Source organism: Pristiophorus japonicus, chromosome 8 (assembly GCF_044704955.1).
Source record: "Pristiophorus japonicus isolate sPriJap1 chromosome 8, sPriJap1.hap1, whole genome shotgun sequence".
In the NCBI taxonomy this organism is placed as follows: Eukaryota; Metazoa; Chordata; class Chondrichthyes; family Pristiophoridae; genus Pristiophorus; species Pristiophorus japonicus.
The window spans coordinates 99,680,963-99,697,441 of NC_091984.1; the positions used below are offsets into that span (position 1 = coordinate 99,680,963).

Below are 16,479 nucleotides of genomic sequence, written 5' to 3' on the forward strand. Positions count from 1 at the left end.
AAAATGTTTTTCTATATTTTTAAGAAACACAATTGGGTTTTACAGGGTAGCACGGTGTCATGGAATACTGGTACTGCAATATGTCATGCCGGGAAAGGCTTAAAGTTCACACCTACAGTTTTCCACAAAGCTAGTTCTGAGGAACATGGCAAGTGAAATTCAGGGACTGACCCGATTTGTTATCAGAGGGTTTGGAATCCCAAGCTGTCGTCATGCAACATTGGCGGAAACCTGAGTACTGTGTTTATGGAAGGGACCTAAAGATGATGAAGAAAAACACAGAAATTAAAAATAAAAGCACATTGAAGACCTGGTGTATCTCTGTACAGCTCTCGGCAAAACCCCCATGGGTTTATGAGCAGATTTTAGTAGCAACCACTACTAAACCAGTAGCAAACAAAATGGAAGGTTTTAGTTAACAGCACAGTTCAGCTTAGTTAAGAAATGAATATTAACGTACATGGTGCTATTATTAAAAAGGGTAGAACTGAGATTGTTAAATCATGCTTGACAAATCTTCTGGAATTTTTTGAGGATGTTTCCAGTAGAGTGGATAAGGGAGAACCAGTTGATGCGGTGTATTTGGACTTTCAGAAGGCCTTCGACAAGGTCCCACACAAGAGATTAATGTGCAAAGTTAAAGCACATGGGATTGGGGGTAGTGTGCTGACGTGGATTGAGAACTGGTTGGCAGACAGGAAGCAAAGAGTAGGAGTAAATGGGTACTTTTCAGAATGGCAGACAGTGACTAGTGGGGAACCGCAAGATTCTGTGCTGGGGCCCCAGCTGTTTACATTGTACATTAATGATTTAGACGAGGGGATTAAATGTAGTATCTCCAAATTTACGGATGACACTAAGTTGGGTGGCAGTGTGAGCTGCGAGGAGGATGCTATGAGGCTGCAGAGTGACTTGGATAGGTTAGGTGAGTGGGCAAATGCATGGCAGATGAAGTATAATGTGGATAAATGTGAGGTTATCCACTTTGGTGGTAAAAACAGAGAGACAGACTATTATCTGAATGGTGACAGATTAGGAAAGGGGGAGGTGCAACGAGACCTGGATGTCATGGTACATCAGTCATTGAAGGTTGGCATGCAGGTACAGCAGGCGGTTAAGAAAGCAAATGGCATGTTGGCCTTCATAGCGAGGGGATTTGAGTACAGGGGCAGGGAGGTGTTACTACAGTTGTAAGGGCCTTGGTGAGGCCACACCTGGAGTATTGTGTACAGTTTTGATCTCCTAACTTGAGGAAGGACATTCTTGCTATTGAGGGAGTGCAGCGGAGGTTCACCAGACTGATTCCCGGGATGGCGGGACTGACATATCAAGAAAGACTGGATCAACTGGGCTTGTATTCACTGGAGTTCAGAAGAATGAGAGGGGATCTCATAGAAACGTTTAAAATTCTGACGGGTTTAGACAGGTTAGATGCAGGAAGAATGTTCCCAATGTTGGGGAAGTCCAGAACCAGGGGTCACAGTCTAAGGATAAGGGGTAAGCCATTTAGGACCAAGATGAGGAGAAACGTCTTCACCCAGAGAGTGGTGAACCTGTGGAATTCTCTAACACAGGAAGTTGTTGAGGCCAATTCACTAAATATATTCAAAAAGGAGTTAGATGTAGTCCTTAATACTAGGGGGATCAAGGGGTATGGCGAGAAAGCAGGAATGGGGTACTGAAGTTGCATGTTCAGCCAAGAACTCATTGAATGGCGGTGCAGGCTCGAAGGGCCGAATGGCCTACTGCTGCACATATTTTCTATGTTTCTATCCAGTACATAAATCAATATGCAGACTGATGAGTTTGGTCCAACTCTCAAATAAAAGGAAAAAAGTATTTTAACCATACTTGTAGGGAACTTAGTGTATAATCAGAGGAGCGGTCTACTTCAAGCTTACCTTGAGCAGCCTGGCGAATTTCATCACTTTTTACAGTTCCCTGTAGGAAAGTAACCACTGACTGCCTTTCCCAAAAGCCTAAAGGATTGGAAACTTTTTGCTCCTCTGTGAAGAGAGAATTTTAATTAACGCTTGTGTGATCTCATAGTTTGCAAGTGATCACGACAGCTACACACTCATTAAAAGTCATCGATGTGTGGGATTCAGTTTCTGCATTTAATAAAAATGTTACATGTTATATATGTGGACTTGTGTTTACTCTGTACAGCCACCAGAGGGCTCATTCCCCAGAGTCCCAAGGGATCCCATAATCCTTTGGGAGCACAGGTATTTAAGAAGGCTTCACAGGTTGGAGAGGCATTCTGGGGACTTGCAATAAAAGACTACGGTCACACTTTACTTTGAGCTCACAGTGTTCAGTCTGACTCTTTCTCCATACTCAACAACTGACGACGAGATACAGATAGCGAACCCAAAGATGCAGAGAACAGTGGGCATCTTGGAGAAATTTTCGGAGGGAGATGATTGGGAAACTTTTGTGGAGCGACTCGACCAATACATCGTGGCCAATGAGCTAGATGGGGAAGAGAGCGCTGCCAAATGTAGAGCGATCCTCCTCACCGTCTGTGGGGCACCAACGTATGGCCTCATGAAGAATCTGCTCACTCCAGCGAAACCCATGGAGAAATCGTATGACGATTTGTGCACACTGGTCAGAGAACATTTGAACCCGAAGGAAAGCGTTCTGATGGCAAGGTACCGACCGATTCTACACCTACAAAAGGTCTGAAGGCCAGGAAGTGGCGAGTTATGTCACTGAGCTGAGACGCCTTGCAGGACATTGCGAATTTGAAGGACATTTGGAGCACATGCTCAGAGACTTTTTCATACTTGGCATTGACCACGAAACCACACTTCGCAAGCTTTTGACTGTAAAGACCCAAACCTTGAGTAAGGCTATAGCGATAGCCCAGGCGTTCATTGCCACCAGTGACAATACGAAGCAAATCTCTCAGAACACAAGTGCTGCTACAAGTACTGTGAACAAACTGATGTTTTCAAATCGTAACGTACAGGGCAAGTCACACATTCCTGCAACTACACGTCCGCAGATGTCTCAGAGTCCACCATCAAGGGTGATGAATGCAAGGCCATTAACACCTTGTTGGCACTGCGGGGGTGATCATCGTTTTCATTCATGCCGATTCAAAGGATACGTTTGCAAGGGCTGTGGAACAATGGGACACCTCCAACGAGTGTGCAGGCGAGCTGCTAAGCCTGTTAAACCTGCAAACCACCACGTTGCAGAGGAGGACAGATCCACGGAAGATCACTACGAACCAGAGCCTCAGATAGAGGCGGCAGAGGTACATGGGGTGCACACATTCACCACGAATTGTCCCCCGATAATGCTGAATGTTGAACTAAATGGACTCCCAGTGTCAATGGAGCTGGACACGGGCGCAAGCCAGTTCATCATGGGCAAAAAGACTTTCGAAAGGTTGTGGTGCAACAAAGACCTCAAGGCCAGTCTTAACTCCAGTTCGCACAAGACTAAGAACTTACACTAAAGAACTGATTCCTGTAATCGGCAGTGCTACCATAAAGGTCTCCTATGATGGAGCGGTGCACAAGCTACCACTCTGGGTAGTACCGGGCGACGGTCCCATGCTGCTAGGCAGGAGCTGACTGGGAAAGATACGCTGGAACGGGGACGATGTCCGAGCGCTATCGCCCACTGACGACACTTCGTGTGCCCAGGTCTTAAACAAATTTCCTTCGCTGTTCGAACCAGGCATTGGGAAATTCCAAGGAGCAAAAGTGCAGATCCACCTAATTCTGGGGGCACGAACCATCCATCACAAGGCGAGAGCAGTACCGTACATGATGAGAGAAAGGGTAGAGATCAAGCGAGACCGGCTGTAACGAGAGGGCATCATTTCACCGATCGAGTTCAGTGAGTGGGCCAGTCCTATTGCCCTAGTCTTCAAGGGAGACGGCACCGTCAGAATCTGTGGCGATTACAAAGTAACTATCAATCGTTTCTCCCTGCAGGACCAATACCCACTACCAAAAGCCGATGACCTCTTTGCAACGTTGGCGGGAGGAAAGACGTTCACGAAGCTGGATCTGACTTCAGCCTACATGACACAGGAACTGGAGGAATCATCGAAGGCCCTCACCTACATCAACACGCACAAAGGTCTTTTTGTTTATAACAGATGCCCATTTGGAATCCGATCAGCGGCGGCGCTATTCCAGAGAAACATGGAAAGTTTACTGAAGCTGATCCTGCACACCGTGGTCTTCCAGAAACACAGTCGAGCACCTGCAGAACCTGGAGGAGGTTTTTAGTCGACTCAACCGCGTTGGGTTCAGGTTAAAACACTGGAAGTGTGTTTTCCTGGCACCTGAAGTGGAGTTCCTGGGAAGGAGGATTGCAGCGGACGGCATCAGGCCCACCAATGTGAAGACGGAGGCAATCGAGAACTCACCAAGGCCACAGAACGTGACGGAGCTGCGGTCATTTCTGGAACTCCTGAATAACTTTGGTAACTTCTTACCGGGTCTCAGCACCCTGATAAACCACGACATGTCTTACTATGAAAAGGGGGTGAATGGGTTTGGGGCAAAAGCCAAGAAAATGCCTTTCTAAAAGCGAGAAAATTGTTATGCTCAAACAAATTGCTTGTGTTGTATGATCCATATTAGCGTTTGGTACTAGCATGTGATGCGTCGTCATATGGCATCGGGTGTGTATTGCAACAAGCTACTGATTTCGGGAAACTGCAACTGGTTGCTTATGCATCCAGGGGTCTGTCTAAGGCCGAGAGAGCCTACAGCATGATTGAAAAAGAAGCGTTAGCGTGTGTCTATGGGGTAAAGAAAATGCATCAATACCTGTTTGGGCTAAAATTCGATTTGGAAACTGACCATAAGCCACTTATATCCCTGTTTTCCGAGAGTAAAGTGATAAATACCAACGCATCGGCCCGCATCCAGAGATGGGCGCTCACGTTGTCCGCATACAACTACGCCATCCGCCAAAGGCCAGGCACAGAAAACCGCGCTGATGCTCTCAGTAGGCTGCCATTGCCCACCACAGGGGTGGAGATGGCACAGCCCGCAGATCTAGCCATGGTTATGGAAGCATTTGAGAGTGAGCAATCACCCGTCACTGCCCAGCAGATTAAAACCTGGACAAGCCAGGACCTCTTATTATCTCTAGTCAAAAGCTGTGTGCTTCACAGGAGCTGGTCCAGTGTCCCAGTGGGAATGCAGGAAGAGATAAAGCCGTTCCAGCGATGCAAAGATGAAATGTCTATACAGGTACACTGCCTTCTGTGGGGCAGTCGAGTCATGGTCCCCAAGAGGGGCAGAGACACCTTCATCAATGACCTCCACAGTACCCACCCAGGCATCGTAGTCATGAAAGCGATAGCCAGATCCCACATGTGGTGGCCCGGTATCGATGCGGACTTAGAGTCCTGCGTTCACAGATGTAATACATACTCGCAGTTAAGCAATGTACCCAGGGAGGCGCCGCTCTGTTTATGGTCTTGGCCCTCCAAACCATGGTCTAGGGTACACGTCGACTATGCAGGCCCGTGCTTGGGTAAAATGTTCCTTGTGGTTGTAGACGCATACTCCAAGTGGATTGATTGTGAAATAATGTTGGCTCGTACATCCGCTGCCGACACTGAAAGCCTGCGGGCCATGTTTGCCACATATGGCTTACCCAATGTCCTGGTGAGCGACAACGGGCCATGTTTTACCAGTGCTGAGTTCAAAGAATTCATGACTCGTAACGGGATCAAACATGTCACATCTGCCCCGTTTAAACCAGCATCCAATGGTCAGGCAGAGAGAGCAGTGCAAACCATCAAGCAAGGCTTGAAGAGGGTAACTGAAGGCTCACTGCAGACTCGCCTATCCCGAGTCCTGCTTAGCTACCACACTCACTCACTGGGATCCCACCTGCTGAACTGCTCATGAAAAGAGCACTTAAGACAAGGCTCTCGTTAGTTCACCCTGATCAACATTAACAGGTAAAGAGCAGGCGGCTTCAACAAAGTGCATACCATGATAGTGCAACTGTGTCACGCGAGATTGAAGTCAATGATCCTGTATTTGTATTAAATTATGGACAAGGTCCCAAATGGCTTCCCGGCACTGTCGTGGCCAAAGAGGGGAGCAGGGTGTTTCGGGTCAAACTTTCAAATGGACTCATTCACCGGAAACACTTGGACCAAATCAAACTCAGATTCACGGACTACCCTGAGCAACCCACCTTGGACCCTATCTTTTTTGATCCCCAACACACACACCAGTGGCAACCGACACCACGGTTGACCACGAAGCAGAACCCATCATCCACAGCAGCCCTGCAGGGCCCAACACACCAGACAGCCTAGCAAGGCCAGCTGCACAGCAGCCCAGCGAGGGACCAACAAATGATTCAACAATACCAGCTTTCACACCGAGATGATCAACCAGGGCACGAAGGGCCCCAGATCGACTCACATTGTAAATAGTTACACTATTGACTTTTGGGGGGAATGTTGTTATATATGTGGACATGTATTTACTCTGTACAGCCATCAACGGGCTCATTCCCCAGAGTCCCAAGGGATCCCATAATCCCTTGGGATCACAGGTATTTAAGAAGGCTACACTGTTGGAGAGGCACTCTGGAGACCTGTAATAAAAGACTAAGGTCACACTTTACTTTGAGCTCACAGTGTTCAGTCTGACTCTTTCCCCACACTCAACATTACAAATTAACATTGGTCTGAAAGGTGAGATACTTAGCAACAATCTCAGCAAACAAAAATCATCACTTGTATAAATTTAAATATTCTGGCAAACTTTTTTGGAGTGATTTATTTCCAAAACCATTTGATTTGGCAAATGCTGTGGAAAATCACCGCTGATAATTGTTGATACAGAGTAGCTGTAGTTGAACACAAAATATTTTTGTTGCAGGCAAATGTTATCTGTTATGGGTCTGTTCACAGTTATTAAAAGTGTATTCTACTCTACCTTGTTCAGTATAGTGAAAGCTAATTAAAATGACCTCTGTGTTTACACCTAGTCAGATTATTGGTGAGGTACGAGACAAAATTGCATATTGTAAAGTTAGCAAATATATGCAGTTGCTTGTTTGTAAAAACGTAATTTAAGTTTTGTGGATTGTACACATTTTTAGTTTGTAATGTTGGGTTTCTGGTACTTGAGAAATCTCATTGCTGCACCAACCTCTAACGCACAATGGGGGTAATTTTAACTTTTGATCATGGCATAAAACTGGCGTTATTGGATCTGTCACCCATTATACAGCATTTGGTGTCAGTGAAAACAAAAATTTGACGGGATGAATAATGAGCAACTGATGCGATACTGTGCGTTTTAGAAACATAGAAAATAGGTGCAGGAGTAGGCCATTCGGCCCTTCGAGCCTGCATCACCATTCAATAAGATTATGGCTGATCATTCCCTCACTACCCCTTTCCTGTTTTCTCTCCATACCCCTTGATCCCTTTAGCGTAAGGGCCATATCTAACTCCCTCTTGAATATATCCAATGAACTGCCATTAACAACTCTCTGCGGTGGGGAATTCCACAGGTTAACAACTCTCTGAGTGAAGAAGTTTCTCCTCATCTCAGTACTAAATGGCCTACCCCTTATCCTAAGACTGTGTCCCCTGGTTCTGGACTTCCCCATCATCGGGAACATTCTTCCCGCATCTAACCTGTCCAGTCCCGTCAGAATCTTATAAGTTTCTATGAGATCCCCTCTCATCCTTCTAAACTCCAGTGTATAAAGGCCCAGTTGATCCAGTCTCTCCTCATATGTCAGTCCAGCCATCCCGGGAATCAGTCTGGTGAACCTTCGCTGCACTCACTCAATAGCAAGAACGTCCTTCCTCAGATTAGGAGACCAAAACTGAACACAATATTCCAGGTGAGGCCTCATGAAGGCTCTGTACAACTGCAGTAAGACCTCCCTGCTCCTATACTCAAATCCCCTAGCTATGAAAGCCAACATACCATTTGCCTTCTTCACCGCCTGCTGTACCTGCATGCCATCGGCAAAAGTTTAAATTACCCACAATGAGTTTGAAGGAAGCAAAAAATTGCACTTTCAGAAGATTCGAGTTTAAAATCCAGCTTTAACAGCAACTTGAACTCACTGCATTCAGAGGGTGTGTTTTTCCAGTTCTTTGCTGTGGAACTTTTATTTTGATCTTGATTGGGCAGGAGAGGGGAAAGAAGGAACTATTGGGACCAGTACACCCTCACAGAAGCATATCTCTTGATGGTTGATCATTTAATTGCTTTACTAGTATTGCATTATTAATCACCTTAGCCTTACTCTCTGAAACTCCATTACTCAGCCCCTCCCTTACTACCCTTGCACCTACTTTAAAAGTCTCTGCAAAACCAATTTTTTTGTCTGTTGGGTGTCTCTTCTTGGTCTTCGCCCTTTGTACAGTCCCACGTGAAGAAGCACCTTGGGCCAACCCTGCAGCAGTCTTGCCTGACCTGCCTCCCATCTGAAAGGTGGAATCTCATGGGGAGAGGCAGCAGGAGGGAATTGTTGTATAAAACATTTTGAAAAAGCTTTCTTGCAGATGTCAAATAATAAAGACAGATCTCAAACGGTGGTAACTCACAGAGTATTATGTAATGTGTATTTTTTTACTTTTTGATAGACACTTGGACCCATTTGGAACAGCAATAAATTACTTTGATGCTGCCTTCAGAAATGTGAGGAATCTTGGAATCGTTTCTGTGACATCCACAGACATCAGCACATTGTACTGCAAGGCCTTAAATGTCACCATGCGTCACTATGGTTGTAACATTGTCCGGACTGAGTACTATAAAGAAGTGGCAGCCAGAATGGTCATTGCTTCTATGGCAAGGTACTCCTAGTTTCCGTTAACTTATTGTACAAATTCACATAAGGTTATTATAGCAAACCTCCCAAGTAGCCATCCAGGCTGCTCAATTTAAGAATAATTTGAAAACAACTGTGAACATTTTCCCAAACTTTTCTACACTGAATACCTTTCACATCGAAACATGTTTGTTATCCCTCTTTAGTTCCACTAAGTATCCTTGACCTACGGTGAACTCAGCCTGTGTGCGTAAAATATGTAATTGTTAACTATCTTTTAATCAGTTGGCATCCTGGCCAAGGACAGCATATTGTGGTGGGGTTGTTTGGGTGACGGTGTTGAGTTGAAGTAGAACCTCAGCTATGATTTATACCAGCAATTACCCTATTCCCCAGATTCAAAATAAAACAGAAATGGGTATGTTTAATTTCTCGGGAGATAAATCATTTATGCTGCCATTTGTTTGTCACAAGAGAATTGTACAGAAGGGGGTCTCCCCAGTGATACAGTTCCATTCATTCCATCTGAAACAGTTTTGTTTGCCAACTCGGAAGCTCATTCCGCTACCTCTTGTTTCGATTGAGTTCTCTTGCAGCCACCGTTTGTATTCCTGTTTATCTTTCATGCCATTTGATTCTCGTTTCTGTAATACTTTACAATGTAGCAAAAGGGTGCTGATAAACTGATGAATACAGGACACCGGGGAGGCCTGACAGCTGAGGTTCTGTTGTACTGAAGTGTACAATATTCTTAGTTGAGATCGATAATGGAAGTATGAATTTTAGGGGAAGCTGCTTTTTTTTTGTTGTAGGCCCTATATCTAGGAGGAATTGGTTGTAGTTGGAAACATAATGCTGTCCCCTATCTTTTATGCGATAAGTCATTCTTAACATTTTCATCATCTGACAATTTTCTTATTTCACGAAAACATAAAACGCACTGTCTGAGTTGTGATTAACGTGGGAAAGCCAAATACATACATCCAAGGTCACTGAGCCCATGAGCATGTGCAATTGGAGCAGAAAAAAATCACTTTTATTTGTGTCTGATCCCAGGGATGAAAATGTTGTCCTTGGCATGGCTGAAAGGATTAAATATCTTGTTTGCAGCTGTTACATTATCTGTCAAAATACAATCTTTAAAAGCAGGGTTTCCTGAAAATGCACAGTAAGTCAATCAAATTTTGAAAAGACTGGTTAGCATTTAGACAGAACATAAGAATTAGAAGCATGAGTAGACCATTCGGCCCCTCAAGTCTGCTCCGCCATTCAATGAAATCATGGCTGATCTTCTACCTCAAATCCACTTTCCTGCACTATCCCCATATCCCTTCATTCCTTTAATATTCAAAAATCTATCGATCTCAATCTTGAATATACTCAAAGACTGAGCCTCCACAGGCCTCTAAGATAGAGAATTCCAGAGATTCACCACCTTCTGAGTAAAGAAATTTCTCCTCATCTCAGTCCTAAATGGCCGACCCCTTATTCTGAGACTGTGACCCCTGGTTCTAGACTCCTCAGCCAGAGGAAACATCCTCCCTGCATCTACTCTGTCAAGCCCTGTAAGAATTGTGTATGTTTCAATGAGACCACCTCTCATGCTTCTAAACTCTAGAGGATATAGACCTAGTCTACTCAATCTCTCCTCATAGGACAATCCTCCCATCCCAGGAATCAGGCTGGTGAACCTTCATTGTACTTCCTCAATGGCAAGTATATTCTTCCTTAGGTAAGGAGACCAAAACTGTACACAATACTCCAGCTGCAGTCTCACCAGGGCCCTATATAATTGCAGTAAGACATCTTTATTTTTATACTCAAATCCTCTTGTAATAAAGGCCAACATACCATTTGCTTTCTTAATTGCTTGCTGTATCTGCATGTTAACTTTCAGGGATTAGTGTACAAGGACACTCAGGTCCCTCTGAACACCAACATTTCCCAATCTCTCACCATTTAAAAAATACTCTGCTTTTCTATTTTTCCTACCGAAGTGGATAACTTCACATTTCTCCACAATATATTCCATTTGCCATGTTCTTGCCCATTCACTTAGCCTGTCTATATCCCCTTGAAGTCTCTTTGCATTCTCCTCACAACTTATATTCCCACCTAGCTTTGAATCATCAGCAAACTTGGATATATTACATTTGGTCCCCTCATCCAAATCATTGATATAGATTGTGAATAGCTGGGGCCCAAGCACCGAACCTTGCGGCACCCCACTAGTTACAGCCTAGTGACCCGTTTATTCTTACTCTGTTTTCTGTTTGTTAACCAATCCTCAATCCATGCTAGTATATTACCCCCAATCCCATGAGCCCTAATTTTGTTCAATAACCTCTTGTATGGCACCTTATCGAATACCTTCTGAAAATCCAAATACACCACACCCACTGGCCCCCGCCCCCCCTTATCTATTCTGCTAGTTACAACCTCAAAAAACAGATTTGTCAAACATGGGCCCTGAAATTCCGGCCTCCCTGAGTCCGTACGGAGTTCCTACAGACCCGGGAAGGCATCGGAAATGCCGGTTTCCAGTGCGCAATGCGCATGCGCTGGAAACTAGCATTTCTGACCTGTCAAGTTTCTGGCTTGACAGATGGCCGCATCTCGGGAGTGGAAGTTTCCGATATTTACACTTACAAATGCCTCTAAAATCTTGCGCCTGAAAAAGCAGGCGCATAGCCTACTTTTATAGGCACAAGTGTTTTAAAAAACACAAAAACATATAAAAATAAAGTTATTAAAACATATTTTATCATTAAAAACCCTCCCCACAATGGTAAGTTTATTTTAAAAAACTTTTTTAAAAATCGGGAAATTATTTTTTTTAAGACATTAATAACTTTAATTTAAATGAATGTAGTGTAATTATTTTCTGTTTTTTTATTAGTGTTTTGGGTGTTTGGGGCTGTGTTTTGGGTGTTTCGGGCTCTCTCACAATCATAGTAATAGGAGTTTAGAACCCTGCGGAACTCCAATTACTATGATAATTTACCTGATTGGCTGCCCAGAGCTATGTGACTCCAGCTCGAGGCCTGCGCACGCGTCAACGTGCACACACACTGCGAATCGCAGTCGAAGGAGGCCTCAACATTGGAAAGTCGAACGTGGGCAGCAGCTTAAGGTAGGTGCGTATCTTTTCTCTAAAATGCCTGCGGGAAGGCCAAAACGGAATTTCAGGGCCATGATTTCCCTTTCATAAATCCGTCTGGATTCTGCCCAATCCTATTATTATTTTCTATTGTATTATGCCCTATTACCACATCCTTAATAATAGATTCTAGCATATTCCCTATTACTGATGACAGGCGAACTGGTCTCTGGTTCCCCATTTTCTCTCTCCCTCCTTTCTTAAATAGTAGGGTTACATTAGCTACCTTCAAATCTGCGGGAACCGTTCTAGAATTTATAGAATTTTGGAAGATGACAACCAATGCTTCCATTATATAGCCACACTTTCAAAACCCTAGGATGTAGGCCATAAGTCAAGGGGATTTATCGGCTTTCAGTCCCATTAATTTCTTAAGTACTATTGGTTTTTTTTTTACGAATACTAATTTCTTTCAGTTCCTCATTCTCGCTAGACCCCTGATACTCCATATCTCCGGGAGGTTTTTCATGACTTCTTCCCTGAAGACAGACACAAATAATTTGTTTAATTTCTCTGCCATTTCCTTGTTCCCCATTATAATTTCTCCTGTCTCAGCCTGTAGGGGACCCACATTTACCTTTGCTAATCTTTTCCTTTTTACATACGTATAGAAGCTTTTACAGTCTGTTTTTATGTATCACGCTAGTTTACTCTCATATTCTATTTTCCCTTTCTTTATCAATTTCTTGGTCCTCCTTTGCTGAATTTTAAAATCCCGATCCTCAGGCATACTGCTCTTTTTGGCAACATTATAAGCCTCTTCTTTTGATCGAATACATAACATCAGAACATAGGAGCAGAAGTAGGCCATTTGGCCCCTCGAGCCTGCTCCATCATTCAATAAGATCATGGCTGATCTGATCTTGGCCTCAAATCCACTTCCTTGTCCGCTCCCCATAACCCTTGACTCCCTTATCGTTCAGAAACCTGTCTATCTCCACCTTAAATATATTCAATGACACAGCCTCCACAGCTCTCGGGTAGAGAATTCCAAAGATTCACAGCCCTCAGAGAAGAAATTCCTTCTCATTTCCGTTTTAAATGGGCGATGCCTTATTCTGAAGCTATGCCCCCTAGTTCTAGATTCCCCCATGAGGGGAAACATCCTCTCTGTATCCACAGAAAATGCTGTAAATCTCAGCAGGCCAGGCAACATCTGTGGAGAGAAAGTGGAGTTAACGTTTTGGGTCGATGACCCTTTGTCAGAACTGGAGAGTGTTCAGAAAGAACAGATTCTTAACAAGCACTGAAAGGGGGAGGGGAAGAAAGAGCAAAAGGGAAAGTTTGTGATAGGTTGGAAGATAGGAGAGATTGGAGAGAAAAGGGATGGGATGATGGCCCAAATTCAAATGGTAATCCCAGGAGTTAGAAAAACATTAGTCAAGATAGGGTGTGAATGCAATCTTATGGAATGCCTTCTGGAAATCCAAATATCCGAGATCTACTGGTTCCCCTTTATTCACCCTGCTTGTTACATCCTCAAAGAACTCCAGCAAATTTGTCAAACATGATTTCCCTTTCATAAAACCATGCTGACTCTACTTGACTATTATGATTTTCTAAATGTCCTGCTACAACTTCCTTAATAATGAACTCCAGCATTTTCCCAATGACGGATGTTAGGCTAACTGGTCTATAGTTTTTCCTGCTTTCTGTCTGTCTCCTTTCTTAAATAGGGGCGTTACATTTGCAGTTTTCCAATCCGCTGGGACCTCTACAGAATCCAGGGAACTTTGATAGATTACAACCAATGCATCCACTATTTCTACAGCCACTTCTTTTTAAGACCCTAGGATGCAGGCCATTAGGTCTAGGGGACTTGTCCACCTTTAGTCCCATTAGTTTGCCTAGTACTTTTTCTGTAGTGATGGTGATTGTTTTAAGTTCTTCCCTTTCCAATAGTCTGTTAATTATTTATTATTGGGATGCTTTTAGTGTCTTCTATCTTGAAGACCGATAAAAAAATGTGTTCAAAGCCTCTGCCATTTCCCTGTTTCCCATTATTAATTCCCGTCTCATCCCCTAAGAGACCAGCGTTTACTTTAGCTCCTCTCTTCCTTTTTATATCCTGTAGAAGCTCTTACTGTCTGTTTTTATATTTCTTGCTCATTTACTCTCATAAACTATCTTCTCTCTATTATATTTTTAGTCGTCCTTTGCTGGTTTCTAAAAAATTGCCAATCCTCTGGCCTTCCACTATTCTTCGCAACATTGTATGCCTTTGTTTTCAATTTGATACCATCCTTTACTTCCTTAGTTAGCCACGGATAGTTCATCCTTCTCTTAGAGTCTTTCTTTGTCACTGGAATATATCTTTGCTGAGAGTTATGAAATATCTCCTTAAATGTTTGCCACTGCTTATCTACTGTCTTACCCTTTAATCTATTTTCCCAGTCCACTTTAGCCAACTCTGCCTTCATACCTTTGTAATTGCCTTTATTTAAGTTCAGAACACTAGTTTGAGACCTAGCTTTCTCACCCTCAAACTGAATTTGAAACCTACCATGCTATGATCACTCTTCCCAAGAGGATCCTTTACTATGAGATCATTAATTAATCCTGTCTCATTACACATTACCAGATCTAAAATAGTCTGCTTCCTGGTTGGTTCCACAATATATTGTTCTAAGAAACCATCCCGCATACACTCTATGAATTCTACCTTTGCCAATTTGATTTGTCCAATCAATATGAAGATTAAAATCACCCATGATTATTGCCGTACCTTTCTTACAAGCCTCCATTATTTCTTGATTTATACTCTGTCCTACAGTGTAGCTACTGTTAGGGGGCCTATAGACTACTCCCACCAGTGACTTATTTCCCATATTATTTCTTATCTGCACCCAAACTGATTCTACAGCTTGATCTTCTGAGCCAATATCATTTGTCACTACTACATTCTTCTCATCCTTTATTAACAGAGCTGCCCCACCTCCTTTTCCTTTCTGCCTGTCCTTCCGAAATGGGAAATAACGCTGAATATGCAGTTCCCAGCCTTGGTCACCTTGCAACCACTTCTCTGTAATGGCTATCAGATCATACCCATTTATTTCTAATTGTGCTGTCAACTCATCTATCTTGTTACGAATGCTGCGTGCATTCAGATAAAGAGCTTTTAATTTAGTCTTTTTACCATTTTTCCTTACTCTGACCCCACTTTCTGATGCACTCGAATGTTTATACGCTCTGTCTTTTCCTGTCCCACTCTAGTTACCGTTACCCCGATAGCTACCTTGCATTATTACCTTCTTCTTGCTCTTTGACTTTTTAAATTTTCGCTCACCTGATCCCTCCCCCCTCCACTATTTAGTTTAAAGCCCTATCTACAGCCCTAGTTATTCGATTCGCCAGGACATTGGTCCCAGCCTGGTTCAAGTGTAGCCCGTCCTGACGGAGCAGCTCCCTCTTATCCCAGTACTGGCGTCAGTGCCCCATGAATTGAAACCTATTTCTCCCACACCAACCTTTGAGCCACGCGTTCATTTCTCTGATCTTATTTACCCTATGCAAAATTGCGCGTCGCTCAGGTAGTAATCCAGAGATTATTATCTTTGTGCTTCTGCTTTTTAATTTAGCTCCTAGCTGCTCATACTCGCTCAGCAGAACCTCTTTCTCTGTCCTAATATGTCGTTGATACCTATGTGGGCCACGACAACTGGATCTTTCCCCTCCCACTCCAAGTTCCTAAGTTCCTCCAGCCCAGGGGAGATGTTTTAAACCTGGCACCGGGTAGACAACACAGCCTTTGGGACTCACACTCTCGGCTGCAAAGAACAGTATCTATCGCTCTAACTATGCTGTCCCCGACCACTACTACATTTCTTTTTACTCTCCCAACTTGAATGGCCCCCTGTACCATGATGTTGTGGTCAGTTTGCTCATCCTCCCTGCAATCCCTGCTCTCATCCACATAGTGAGTAAGAACCTTGTACATGTTGGACAAGTGCAAGGGATGAGGCTCCTCCATTACTGCATCCTGTGTCCCCATAACTGCCTCACACGTAGTCACACCCTCCTGTCCCTGACCACAGACCAAATTTGAATTATTTACCCCAAGGGGTGTGACTGCCTTCTGGAACGCAGCGTCCAGGTAACTCTCCCCCTCCCAGATATATCGCAGTTTCTGAAGCTCGGATTCCAGCTCAGCAACTCTGAGCCAAAGTTTCTTGATCCGCCAACACTTACTGCAGATGTGGTCGCCGTGGATCACACTGGTTTCCACCAGCTCCCACATACTGCAGCTGCAACACATCGCCTGCCCTGCCACCTCTAATGTATTTTATTTTATTAATTAGGTTTTCAAGTTTTGAATGTTTAGTTTTTAATCCGGCTCTTAATTTAAACTAATCCCCAAGTTTAGGGGGAAAAAAGAGAGAAATACTGACCAACCAATGACTTACTTGCTTTCCTGTGATGTCACACTTTGATTTCTTTAGCCTTCTTTCCCCTCACATGTCTGTTGGCACTGCTCCCTGCTCCCAGCTCCTAGCTAGCTGCTTAATCCCTCGCTG

The 16,479-nt window shown here is 43.8% G+C and overlaps 1 protein-coding gene across 5 annotated transcripts in view; it reads left to right on the forward strand.

The window, feature by feature from the left end:
- The window catches only part of trmt1l (tRNA methyltransferase 1-like), a 155,237-nt gene that overhangs the window by 88,608 nt on the left and 50,150 nt on the right, over positions 1-16,479 (forward strand). For all 5 annotated transcript variants that reach the window (XM_070887175.1, XM_070887170.1, XM_070887171.1 and 2 more), the window contains one exon: positions 8,618-8,830. In XM_070887175.1, coding sequence (XP_070743276.1) covers positions 8,618-8,830 — 213 coding nt within the window. The remainder of the gene's footprint in view (positions 1-8,617; positions 8,831-16,479) is intronic.